This window comes from Hypanus sabinus, chromosome 4 (assembly GCF_030144855.1).
Source record: "Hypanus sabinus isolate sHypSab1 chromosome 4, sHypSab1.hap1, whole genome shotgun sequence".
NCBI lineage: Eukaryota > Metazoa > Chordata > Chondrichthyes > Myliobatiformes > Dasyatidae > Hypanus > Hypanus sabinus.
Window position 1 is genome coordinate 127231511 of NC_082709.1, and position 13016 is coordinate 127244526.

The 13016-nt window shown below is 38.2% G+C and overlaps 1 protein-coding gene across 1 annotated transcript in view; it reads left to right on the forward strand.

Moving 5' to 3' along the window:
- The window catches only part of LOC132393191 (cilia- and flagella-associated protein 47-like), a 595459-nt gene that overhangs the window by 143593 nt on the left and 438850 nt on the right, over positions 1-13016 (forward strand). Inside the window, exon 22 of the mRNA XM_059968130.1 lies at positions 956-1121. Within this exon, the coding sequence (XP_059824113.1) occupies positions 956-1121 (166 nt within the window). The remainder of the gene's footprint in view (positions 1-955; positions 1122-13016) is intronic.

The following is a 13016-nucleotide window of genomic DNA, read 5'->3' on the forward strand; positions in this document are numbered from 1 at the left end:
TAATTACAAAGTGCAATGAACAGCAGAGTTTTCGCAAGACAGTAAAGGGGATTACCTTGACTAGTCACACCTGGAAAGGATTTTTTAATCCTTGTGGATTTCTTATATGCTACACAATTAGCCATAACAAATTGCCTCTAGTGTGGCATACTTGAGAAAGTGGATATGGTGTGGGAGCAGAGAAAGAACATAGAACAGTCAAACATAGCTCAGAATACCTATGCTGACCATGATGACAATTTAAATTGCACATATACCCACACCCAATTGATATACTCTGCTCCAACCTTCTTTCCCTATCTGTTCATGTACTTGCCTCTTAATCATTGCAATCATATCTGTATCCACCACATTCCCTGAGAGCATGTACCAGGCACTTACCATTTTCTGTGTAAAAAGACTTGCATCATATATCTTCCTTAAACTAGCCCTTCTCATCTGAAAGCTATGTCCTCTTGTATTTGACATTTCTACTCTGGGATAGAGACTCTGTCTACCCTAAATATGTCTCATAATTTTGTATGTTTATCATTGACAAGATAATGAAGTAGTGGGAAGAATGAGGTAGTCTAGAGAAGGATCAGTATAAAAATGATGCTTGATGGTTGGCATGAATTTGTTGGGCTGAATGGCCTGCTTCTGTGCATATCTTTTAATGACTTTATAATCCTTTAAGTTACCTGAGGCCCACTGATTCTGGTCTAGTGACATTTTTGATGTTTTCCTGCTTGATTGTGCTGATTTTATATATTTTTTTAATAACCTGTGTTCCATCAGTGCATTAGTTTGGAAACTTACCCTTGAGAATCCTTGGAAATGTTTGGCATATTTTCATTGTATTTTGCCAATTGCATCCCTCACAGTAACTTCACATCAAATTTTTAGAAATACAATATTACAGTTATTCTCATTTTAGAAAGATATAACATATCAATTACTTTTTTTCTGTATTTAGGTAGCAGCCTATGATTTTAATCTGCCAATCAACATTAATGGCAATGCATCACCATCTCCTCCTCCAAGTTCTGTGCCACCTGATCCTTATGATGATATGGCTACAGATTCTTCTTCAGGGCAACTTCAAAGTGCTCCTACACCATCTTGCAGAGTGAAAGCTACAGGTACTGTAGGTTTATAAGAAGAAGAAAATACCAATGTAAATGACCTCTTTCTTACAAAAACTATAGATGCTGGAAATCTGAAATTAAATTACAGAATGTTGGAAATACTCAGCAGATTAGGCAGCAGTTTTGAAGGGGAAGCATAGTAAACTATTCACATTGAACGTAACTGTGAAAGAAGAATAAAATAGATAGTTATAAGTTGCAGAAAAGGTGGGAGTAATTGATAGGACAGGGGAATATCTGTGATGCAATGACCCAATCTTGCTGTTGTGATGCTTTGTAAGGTCCTTTCATCAGATTATCAGTGTAGTTATTGGGTGATAATACAGGCAGTCCTCGGGTTACGTACGAGTTCCGTTCCTGAGTCCATCTTTAAGTCGGATTTGTACGTAAGTCGGAACAAGTACATCTGGTATTAATTAGCGTCAGTTAGTCAAACATTTGTCTTAGTATATAGTATATATTTTACATTTCTATGCATATAAATCACTTAAGAAATGTATGTATTCCAATAATTAAACCACTGCATTGCTTAGTAATAATTGTAGCATTCATCGGGACAGGGCCTTTCACATGCTCCATTATTCTCACTTTATCCATTATCCTTTAAAATTGTTCCGATTGTTGACCGACTGTAGCCTAACGCTTTTCCAATGACCAATGGTGTTTCACCTCTTTCCAAATACTTTATTATTTCCACTTTATTTTCAATCACGATTGCTTCCCGTCAATGGAACAGAAACACTGTGGGCAGCGGGTCCCGAGCTGCGCCAGTTCCTGAGGTCTGCTGGGTCCTATGGACAACCGCACTGAATTCCCTGGGTCCTAAAGTCCACCGCACTGAGACAGGTTAAATGGGACAAGTGGGGGCTGTGCTGGGTTTGGGTATTTGATCCTCCACAATATTCCGCGTGGGAATTTAAACTGGAGGTGGCAGTGTTTTTTTTACGAGGTCGAGTTGCGAGCTTGACATCAACCCGGCACGAATGGTATGGGAATCACTGCATCAACATCAACCTGGTACGGGAATGGTCTGTCACTGGACCGAACTCGGGAATCTTCGTTCTCGAGCCTGGCGCTGATCTCACGGTGCCACCAGCTGACCGGAGCGGGGAAGCGGTGTCAGGATGAATCTTATAAAGAAAAATTTAAACCAAATACAATGTTAAACACTCAACACAGTGTCAACAGCAACGAGCTAAAATGGCAGACGGCGTCGCGATCTGACTTAAAATGGCGGATGGCGTTCTCCTTCCTTGGTTCGTAAGCATTAGTTGTCCATAAGTTGGACGTTTGTAACTCGGGGACTACCTGTACAGATAAAGATGCATAAAGTATTGGGAGGTCAGGCTGCACCAATGCAGAAGAAGAACTGAGTCAGTGTCACAGTTATCTGAAGTTGAAGGCTGGAGTATTGCATACAGTTCTGGTTGTCCCATTATAGGGAGGATGTTGAGGGTTTATAGAGGGTGTAGAAGAGGTTTATCAGGCTGCTGCATGGATTAGAAGGCATGTGTTCTACATAAGGGGTTGGACATACTTGAATTGTTTTCTCTGATGAAGGGTGATCTGACAGAGGTTTATAAGATTATCAGAGGCATAGATAGAAACGTAGAAACATAGAAAACCTGCAGCACAATACAGGCCCTTCAGCCCACAAAGCTGTGCTGAACATGTCCTTACCTGAGAGATTACCTAGGGTTACCCATAGCCCTCTATTTTTCTGACCTCCATGTATCTGTCCAGGAGTGTCTTAAAAGACCCTATCGTATCCAGCTCCACCATTGTCGCCGGCAGCCCATTCCACACACTCACCACTCTTTGAATCAAAAACTGACATCTCCTCTGTACCTAATTCCAAGCACCTTAAAACTGTGCTCTCTCGTGCTAGCCATTTCAGCCCTGGGAAAAAGCCTCGGACTATCCACACAATCAATGCCTCTTATTCACCTGGTAAGATAAGAGTGGACAGACAGTATCTTTCCCAGGGTTGAAATGTCTAACACCTGAGGGCCTGTGCTTAAGGTGAGAGTGGGTAATTTTAAAGGAGATGTGAGGGGCAGGTTTTTAATAGGGAGGAAGGATGGTGGTTGGCTAAACAACTAGATTGTGAATGGACGGAAGATGGCAGGAGGAAGTGACAATTCGAGAAGTGAGTTAGAGATAGAGGTTGGCAGGAAAAAGGAATGAGTGGAAAAAGCAAGAAAAGATAACAGAGGTATGAGATGTCAAACTCTGAGGAGTCAAGGGATGACCGAAGTAGGATAGCAAAACAATGGAAAGAAGATGAGATTAAAGCAATTATAAAACTGAGCAAAGTCTTTTGATGATTTGAAACCGATTCATTTGACGAAGGTGGTCAACAAACTTATAGGCGATTTTACAAAATGGATCGCTATTAGTAATTTGTCAGGATAGTGCTCAGCAAGGCAAAGTGATAAGATTAAATAAAACAGATGGCAAAAGAGTACAATACTCAATACCCAACAATAGAAAGTGGACTAGAGGAGTTATTCTGGGGATACCAACAAAAGTTACTATGGATGAGATTAAACAGAACATAAAAGGAGTAAAAATTATTGAGGCCAAACATTTGAAAGTTACAAGAAAAGAGAAAAAGTGTGGTAGTTTATCAGTTATGATTAACTTTGATGAAGAAAGATTGCTGACTAAAGTTTATTTAAGGTATATGGGTTATGAGGTCAGAATATATATACCACCGCCTTTAAGATGCTTTAAGTGTCAGTAATTCGGGCATATTGCGGTGATCTGCAGAGGGAAACAAAGATATGGGAGATGCGCTGGAGAACATGAATACAGGAAATGTGAGGCGGGAGCTAGGCTGAAATGCTTTAATTGTGGCGGGGATCACAGTGCAGCGTATCGAGGGTGCATTAATAGCAAGAAGGCAGTTAAGGTGCAATATGTTAAAGTAACTCAAGGGATTAGCAACGCAGAGGCAGTGAAAGGAATCGCTGAAAAGAAGGCTATCAAGCAAACAAATATAGGGAATAATAAACCAGTGAACTGTGAGGGCTGTAATAAGATAAATAAGGATACACTAATAATGAGTAGAAAGGATTTCATACTGTTTATGGTAGATGCAATTAATTGTTCAGTGCAAACAGACAAAAGAACTGAGAAAATTAATATTATAGTCAAATCTGCAGAAAAATATCTTGGTATTACAGGGCTTAGGTAGGAAGTAGTTAAAGAAATGCTGAATGGAGGATCAAATGGTTCACAGGCAGGGAGGCGAGATCTTAATGGCAGTATATATTTTACAATGGAATGCAAGGAGTCATCACAAATGGTCAGGAATTTAAGAAGTATGTATCAGAACTTAAGGAAAAACCTCAGATTTTATATATACAGGAAACATGGTTGAAACCACAATTAGATTTTGTTTTACAAGGATATACAGCTATTAGGAAGGATAGAAGTAATGGCAATGGTGGAGGAGTATCAATATTTATAACCAGAGGGATGAGGTATAATATAATCAACATAGGGCAGAAATATAAATCAATAATAATCAAAATTTGGATAGGCAGAGAAAGCTTGGTAATAATAAATTATTATAATACATGTAGAAGATTAAGCAAAGATACATTAAACACAGTGGGTGGTGGGATGAAAGGGAAAATAATATGGTGCGGGGATTTCAATGGACACATTACACTCTGGGGATGTAAAAATACCGATGGAAATTGATTAGTGATAGAAGAATTTATAGATGATGAAAAATTGGTATGTATAAATAATGGAGAAGGTACGAGATATAATATAGCCCAAAACACAGAATCCATAATAGACTTAACATTTGTAAGTAGAGAATTAGCAGGGATCAGTACTTGGAACGTATTAAAACAAACTACAATAGGAAGTGATCACTATCCCATACTCACAAGGATTCAGATTAAAATAGAACAAAATAAAGAACCTAGAGTGTCAAGCTGGAAACTAAATAAGGCAGATTGGGAGATATTTCAAAGAAGTGAAGTAAGATGCATAAAGATTTTAGATGAAAATATATTGGATATAGAAGAAATGAATGATAAATTGGTCACAGCAACTATAAATTCGGCAGAAGAAACAATTCCGAAAAGTAAAGGTAGAGGAGAGAAGAAAAGTGTTCCATGGTGGAATTGTGAATGTAGTAGAAGTATAAAAGTAAGAAATAAAGCATTGAAAGTGTGAGAAAGACAATATTCGGTAGAAACATTATTACAATATAAAAGAGCACAAGCAGTAGTTCGGAAAATAACCAGACAAGCAAAGCCAGCGTATTGGAGATAATATTGTAACAAAATTGGAAGAGAAACTCAACTGTCTGAAATATGGAGCATGATAAGGAAAATGAATGGCATAAGAAGTAGTAGAGAGATTCCTGTGCTAAAAAGCAAGGACAAAATGGCAATTAACATTGTAGAAAAAGCAAAAATATTGACAAAAACTTTTGTTAACATCCATAGCTCGGAAAATTTGACAGTTGAGGCTAGACAGCAAAGGGAGGAGAGGCTTAAACAAAATTCAGGAATGACGGACTAAAGAGCAACATCAGAAGAAGTGCTGGAAACATCTATTAGCATAACAGAAATAGAAAGAGCCATTGTGAATGCGCGGCCAACTTCTCCTGGGAAGGACCAAGTACGGAGTAGAATACTGAAGCAGTTATCAAGAAGTGCACTTCTCGTTCTGCAGAGACTGTTTAATAATATATGGGAAATAGGTAAAATGCCATCTGCATGGAAACATTGTTATTGTTCCAATATTAAAACCTGGTAAAGATTCATCAAACCCAACAAGCTAAAGACCAATTGCATTAACTTCACAACTAGGTAAACTTATGGAGCGAATAATAACTGATAGGCTTACATACTTTCTAGAAAAAAGAAGTCTTATTTCTCCCTACCAAAGTGGTTTTCACAGAGGAAGAACTACAGTAGATTCAATACTTAGCTTGGAATCTGAAATTAGGAAGGCTTAAGCAAAAAAAGAAATGGTCCTGGCAGTGTTCTTTGACATAGAAAAGGCATATGATATGCTCTGGAAAGAGGGAGCATTAATTAAATTGAAAGAATTAGGGGTGGAAGGAAAATTATATAACTGGTTCCTTTTTGATCGAACAATTCAAGTCAAGGTGGAAGCAGCGTACTCCAGGACATATTTGGTTGAAAATGGAACACCACAAGGTAGTGTCTGCAGTCTATTACTATTTACCATAATGATAAATGACATATTTGCACAAGTTGAACACAGTGAGGGGAAATCCTTATATGCAGATGATGGGGCTTTATGGGTGAGTGGAAGAAATTTAATTTATATACTAAGGAAAATGGAAGATGTAATTAATAAAGTGGAGGAGTGGGCAAATAAATGGGGTTTCAAATTGTCTGTAAGTAAGTCGCAAGTGATATGTTTCTCAAGAAATCACAAACCAGTTTTCATGAAATTATATGAACAAAAATTAGAGCAGGTAAAGGTAATTCGGTTCCTCGGTTTGTTATTTGATGAGAAACTTACATGGAAAAAGCAAATTGAGAAAATTACAAACACATGTAAAAAAATAAACAACTTATTGAGGTGTCTTGCTGGACAGGATTGGAGTGCAAGCAGGTTATCACTATTAAGTAATTACCAAGCTCTAATGAGGGCTCCATTGGATTATGGATGTGTAGCTTACATTTCAACTGCAGAAAGTAATTTAAAAATGCTGGATGTTGAACAAGCTCAGGCCTCAGGATATGTAGTGGTGCATCACCTGTATCAGCTCTTCAAGTTGAAACAGGGACATGCCATCAAGACTTAGAAGAATAAAGCTAATGCTACATTACTGGGTTAACGTCATGGGGCACAACTATTCACATCCAGCTAAAGCTATATTAAAAGACTGCTGGAAACATAATAATTCAAATTATAATAGCTGTGGATGGATCGGGGATGCAGTAGCACAAAAATATGGTCTACACAAGATGCCCTACAGTTCCATTGTCTGATGTTCCTCCATGGCTCTTTGCAATACATACAGTGGATATAAACCTGCAGCAATTTTTAAAAAGAAATCTAACTGTGAAATCAAACTGATAGTACAAGAATATATAGACCTGCATTTTAGAAACAAATTAGTAATATTTACAGATGGATCAAAAGACCATAGCTCTGGCCATACAGGTATTGCAGTCTACATTCCTTAGTGCAAAACTAGCATTAGGAAAAGAACGTCAAACCATTTATCAGTGTATACAACAGGATTAATGGCAATATTGAGTGCATTATCTTGGATAGAAGAAAATAATATCAAAAAGGCTGTTCATACAGTTTATCTGCACTAACCTCTATCAAATCAAGAAAATCAGAAAGTAGACAGGATATTTTATTGGAGATTCTATGGAAGTTATATACACTGACCGAAAATGGGGTAGAGGTAAGCTTCCTTTGGGTTCCTGCTCATTGTGGTGTGGAGGGTAATGAAAAAGTGGATATTATAGCTGAACAGTCACTTAAATCGTCTATAATAGAGGTCCAGATCCCTCTAAGCAAAGTGGAAGTCAAAAGCATTATAAAAACACGAATAGAGGAGACATGACAGAAGCACTGGGATGAGAGTGAAACAGGGAGACAACTACAAAATACAAAGGCAAGTCAGATACCAAAGAATATCAGGTGGGCATAGAAAGAAGTGATCATGAGTCATTTAAGAATTGGACAAACAAGTCTTAATTACACATTATACAAAATAGGGAAACATCCAACGAGGTTGTATGCATATTGTAATCAACCAGAAACACTTGAACATGTATTGATAAAATGTAAGAAGTATCAAAGAGAAAGAGTGAAGATGATAGGAATGCTTAAGATAAACAGAAAACTGCTGTGGATATAGAAGACGTTTTAAGTGGGAGTTCAAGAGAAATATGGGCCTATATCATGAAGTATCTGAAAGACTCTGGTTTATTATGTAGAATTTAGGGAATGCAATTCTTTTCATTCCTCCTGTTTATCAAACGATCCACACTCCAGTCTAGTAGGTGGCGGAAATGCACCTTAAAGCTGGTTTGCCAACCACCATAAAACAACACAAGAAGAAGAAGAAGAAGGAGAAGGTGCTTTTTAATAGATTGGAGGGTGACAGAAACGTGCTGCCTGAGATGGTGGTAGAGGCAGACACGTTTGGGAGTTTTAAGAAACATTTAGATAGGCTCATGAATGTGAGGAAAATGGAGAATATAGATATTAAGTAGGCAGAAGAGATTAGTTAGCCATTTGATTACTAATTTAATTGGTTCAGCACAACATTGTGTGACAAGGGGCCTGTTACTGTTCTATGTTCTATGTTACTCATTTTCTTTGTCTGCATTAGTCTGGTCATTTCTGCCATATATCTTTTTATCTATAATATGTTTTCCTAGCTTTGGTAGAACTGATTGTCATAAATTAGACCTGACTTATTGTTGCCAAGGTTCAGATCTTTCTCATTAAATTGCACCAGGTTCCCGCCAGTCCATATGAGAATTTTCTGGTGTTACTGAGAGTATGAATCAATTTTCACTTTATATTTTATTCAGTGGTAAATAAACAAGCACTACTATGTTGGTCAGAGTAGCAATTATTAATAAATTATTTGGTTTTGCTTTTCTCTCCTCCCCTGGCTCCACACCGCCTCCTACTGCTCAAAGTTAGCTACTTGTTCTCATTTTTGTATTGCAACCTTGTTATATAGGTCAGGGGTCATCTTTGGAACAATGTTGTCACACTATTTCACACAAATCACTTAAGCTTTCTCTAGCTAATCAACCAACTTCCTCTCTATTGTGGGCATTAACTTCCCCTGTTGTGCTGTTGATGCTTTCTTTCGTGATCTAACCTATAATTTGAAATTTATTGTATCTTTCCAAATAAAGTTCAGGGCCATAAGTTATTTGAACAAATGGCAGAATTGCCAGTGGAATAAGATTATCAGTGTAATAACTTATTTGTTGATGTCTTTAGAATGATTCGACTATGCAAGTCATAAACAAGGATTTCTTAACATATTTCATGTCATCCACCCAACATAGACAATGTTGATTCCATTATTTGTAACAAATTGGAGATTTTACTATGATTATCAACTGCTTTTCATTTCAGGGAATCGGTCTTGTTTTGTGCATGTTGATCTGCTTTGAATGCTCATTTCTCTGTTACTCTATTTAGTCTTCGTGCTTGGTTATACTTGATGTATTGATGGACATTCTTTCTGGATTGGAAGGGGAAAAAGAGTTTAGCCAGGGATAATGGTATATTAAGTGAGTGGGCAAATAAATTACATGTAGAATGTGGGAATATGTGAGGTTATTTGGTGGAAGAATAAAAAGGTAGAATATTGGTTAAATGGAGAGAGACTACAGAATGATGCTGTCTGAAGGAACTCAGTGTCTTCAAACACGAAATGCTGAAAGAATTCATCCAGGTACATGCAGGCAGATGGAATGTTGGGTCTTTTTTAACAAGTGGGATAGAACTCAAAGGAATGAAGTCATGTTTCAACTTGTCAGGGCATTAATATTGTCATATCTAGAGTACCATGTGCAATTTTCTTATTTAAAAAAGGATCTATTTCAATTTGAGATAGTTCAGAGAAGCTACACTTGGATTATTCTGTGGAGGAAAGTGTTATTTTATGAAAAACAATTGGATTAGTTTGTAGGCTACTCCTTTTTTTTAAGGAAGGAAACATGATCTTAATAAAATATCCTGGGGAAGTTGGGTGGGACAGAAACTGAAAGGATATTTCCTTCATGTGGGACTATAGAACTATAGGGCAAGTTTCAAAATGAGTTATTATCATTTAAAATCAAGGCGATGAGGAACTTCTCTTGGAGATTTGTGAATTAATGATTTCTTGCTTCAACATAGGGAAATTGTGTTGCTAAAATTGATGTCAATTCAATCACCCTTTGGAAGGCAAACTATAACCATACCAAAGTTATTATCTCATTTAAAATTGTGAACACTTATAACACCTCATTTCAGCACATAATAAAGAGTAAAAAAATCACCATAATTATAGCAGGAATCTCCTTTTGGTACCTCTACTTATTCAGCACATTTTAAACAGATGGAAAATAAGGATATAGACTTTATAAAGAATACTATCACCACAATATAGATTTAATCTGCCTGGTATCTTGGCATAGTACATTGATCTGCACTTATGTCTTCCCTGTACCTAAGTTCCTTTTGAAGTTCTTACATTTGGTTCAGTGACTATAATATTTGGGTGTCAAATGATCTACCAATTTGATGAAGATACCACAAGGGACTGATTGAATGCATACTTAACATGGAAGGTGGTTTGCTGTTGGCCTAGCTAAGTAAGCCCACAACCAGATGAAATCAAAACTTAGGAGTTGAACCACATTCAGTACTAACTGATGAATGACAATTGCAAGGAAGCTCAGTGAATATCTTCGCCTTCTGTGGTGATAGAGCTTAATCTCTTGAGTGCAAACAACCAGTGTTCAGCATTTATTATTATCTCCAAACCAAATGTGTGGAGTGAATGATCTGCTTCTGCCATCACATGAGTTCCCTACTATGCAGAAGTCAGTCTTCAGGCCAATTTGAATGACTCCACATTATATCAGAATGCTGCTGAGTACACTGGATACAGCAAAGACTGTGTAGCATGATAACATTCTGGTTACAGTAGCAAGTCAGGAACAGTTTTATCCTTCAACCATCTGGCTCCTGAAACAGCATGGATGACTTCATTGACTTCAACTCTGAACTAATTTCACAACCTATGGACTCACTTTAAAGGACTCAACCAATGTTATCAGTATTATTTACATACTTATTTTAAATTTTCACAATTTGTTTTCTTTTGCATACTGGTTGTTCATCAATCTTTGTGTGTAGTTTTTTTAATTGATTCTGTCGTATTTCTCGGTTCTACTGTAAATGTCTGCAGGAAAATGAATTTCGAGGTAGTATATGATGACCTACTGTATATGTATTTCCAATATACATTTTCCTATAAATATGTTCCAGAATGAGCTATAAATTTGGTGTTCACCTAATAATGTGGAAAATTGTTCAAGCGCTTCCTGTCCATCAAAGGCAGGACAAATACAACCTGGATATTTACTTCAATCATACAAACTGACTGTGCTGATCAACTGGATGGAAAGTTCACTGTGATCTATAACCTCTCGATTTGACAGTCTGATGTACTCACCTGCTTTAAGCAGGCTTCACTTTTATTGGTACCTAAGAAGAACATGGTAACCTGCCTCAGTGACCTCATCCAGTAGCACTTGCATTCACAGTGATTAAGTGTTTTGATGATATAACATATCAACTTCTGCTTGAGAAGTGACTTGGATCCACTACATTTTGCCTACTGGGGCACCAGGTCCACAGAAGATGCCATTTCATTGGCTCTTCACTCAACCCTGGAATATTTGGACAGCAAAAATACATACATCAGTATGCTCAATATTAACTATACCTCAGTATTCAATACTATTGTCCCCTTAAAGCTAATCAGTAAGCTTCAAGACCTTGGCCACAGTACCTCCTGTGGGATTAGGTCTTTGGAGCATAGAAGGTTGAGAGGGGACTTGATAGAGGCATTTAAAATTATGAGGGGGATAGATAGAGTTGACGTGGATAGGCTTTTTCCATTGAGAGTAGGGGAGATTCAAACAAGAGGACATGATTTGAGAGTTAGGGGGCAAAAGTTTAAGGGTAACACGAGGGGGAATTTCTTTACTCAGAGAGTGGTAGCTGTGTGGAATGAGCTTCCAGTAGAAGTGGTAGAGGCAAGTTTGGTATTGTCATTTAAAGTAAAATTGGATAGGTATATGGACAGAAAAGGAATGTAGCTGAGTGCGGGCCAGTGGGTCTAGGTGAGTGTAAGCGTCGGCACGGACTAAAAGGGCCAAGATGGCCTGTTTCTGTGCTGTAATTGTTATATATGGATTTCCTCACTTGCAGACCCCAGTCAAATTAGATTAGCAACAACATCTCCTCTACAATCTCCATCAACACAGTTGTACCACTAGGCTGTGTGCTTAGCCGCCTTGCTCTACTCACTTTATACTTATGATTGTGTGGCTAAGCACATATTCAAGTTGTTGACGAAATCACTATTGTAGGTGGTGATGAATCAACATAAAGGAGTGAGATTGAAAATCTGGCTGGATGATGCCACAGCAACAGCTTCTTACTCAACATCAGCAAGACCAAGGAGCTGATTATTGTCTTCAGGAGGAGGAAATCAGAGGTTTATGAGCCCATCCTCATCAGAAGTGGACAGGATCAGCAACTTCATATTCCCTAGTGTTATCACTTTGGAGGACCTGACCTGGGCCTAGCATGTTGGTCCAATTATGAAGAAGGCACGAATGCACCTCTACTTCCTCAGGAACACACCCAAAATGTTGGAGGAACTCAGGTGTTCCTCCTTCACCATGAGGATGGCCTTATCTTGGCACAAGAGGAGGCCATGGATCGACATGTTAGAATAGGAATAGGAGTTAAAATATTTGGCCATCGGGAAGTTCCCTTGTGACAGATGATGCGAAGGTGCCCAACGGAGCGGTCTCCCAATTTATGATGAGTCTCATCAATGCAGAGGAGGCCACATCAGGAGCACTGGACATAATAGACAACCATAGCAGATCCGCAGGTGAAGTGTTGCCTCACCTGGAAGGACTGTGTTGGATCCTGAATGGAGATGATGGAGGAGGTATATAGGCAGGTGTAGCACTTAAACGCTTGCAGGGATAAGTGCCTAAGTGCCTGGAGGGAAATTAGTTGGGAGGGATGAATGGACAAGGGAATTGCAAAGGGAGTGATCCCTGCAAGAAGTGTGGGGGGGGTGGGGGGTGTTTGGTAAGGATA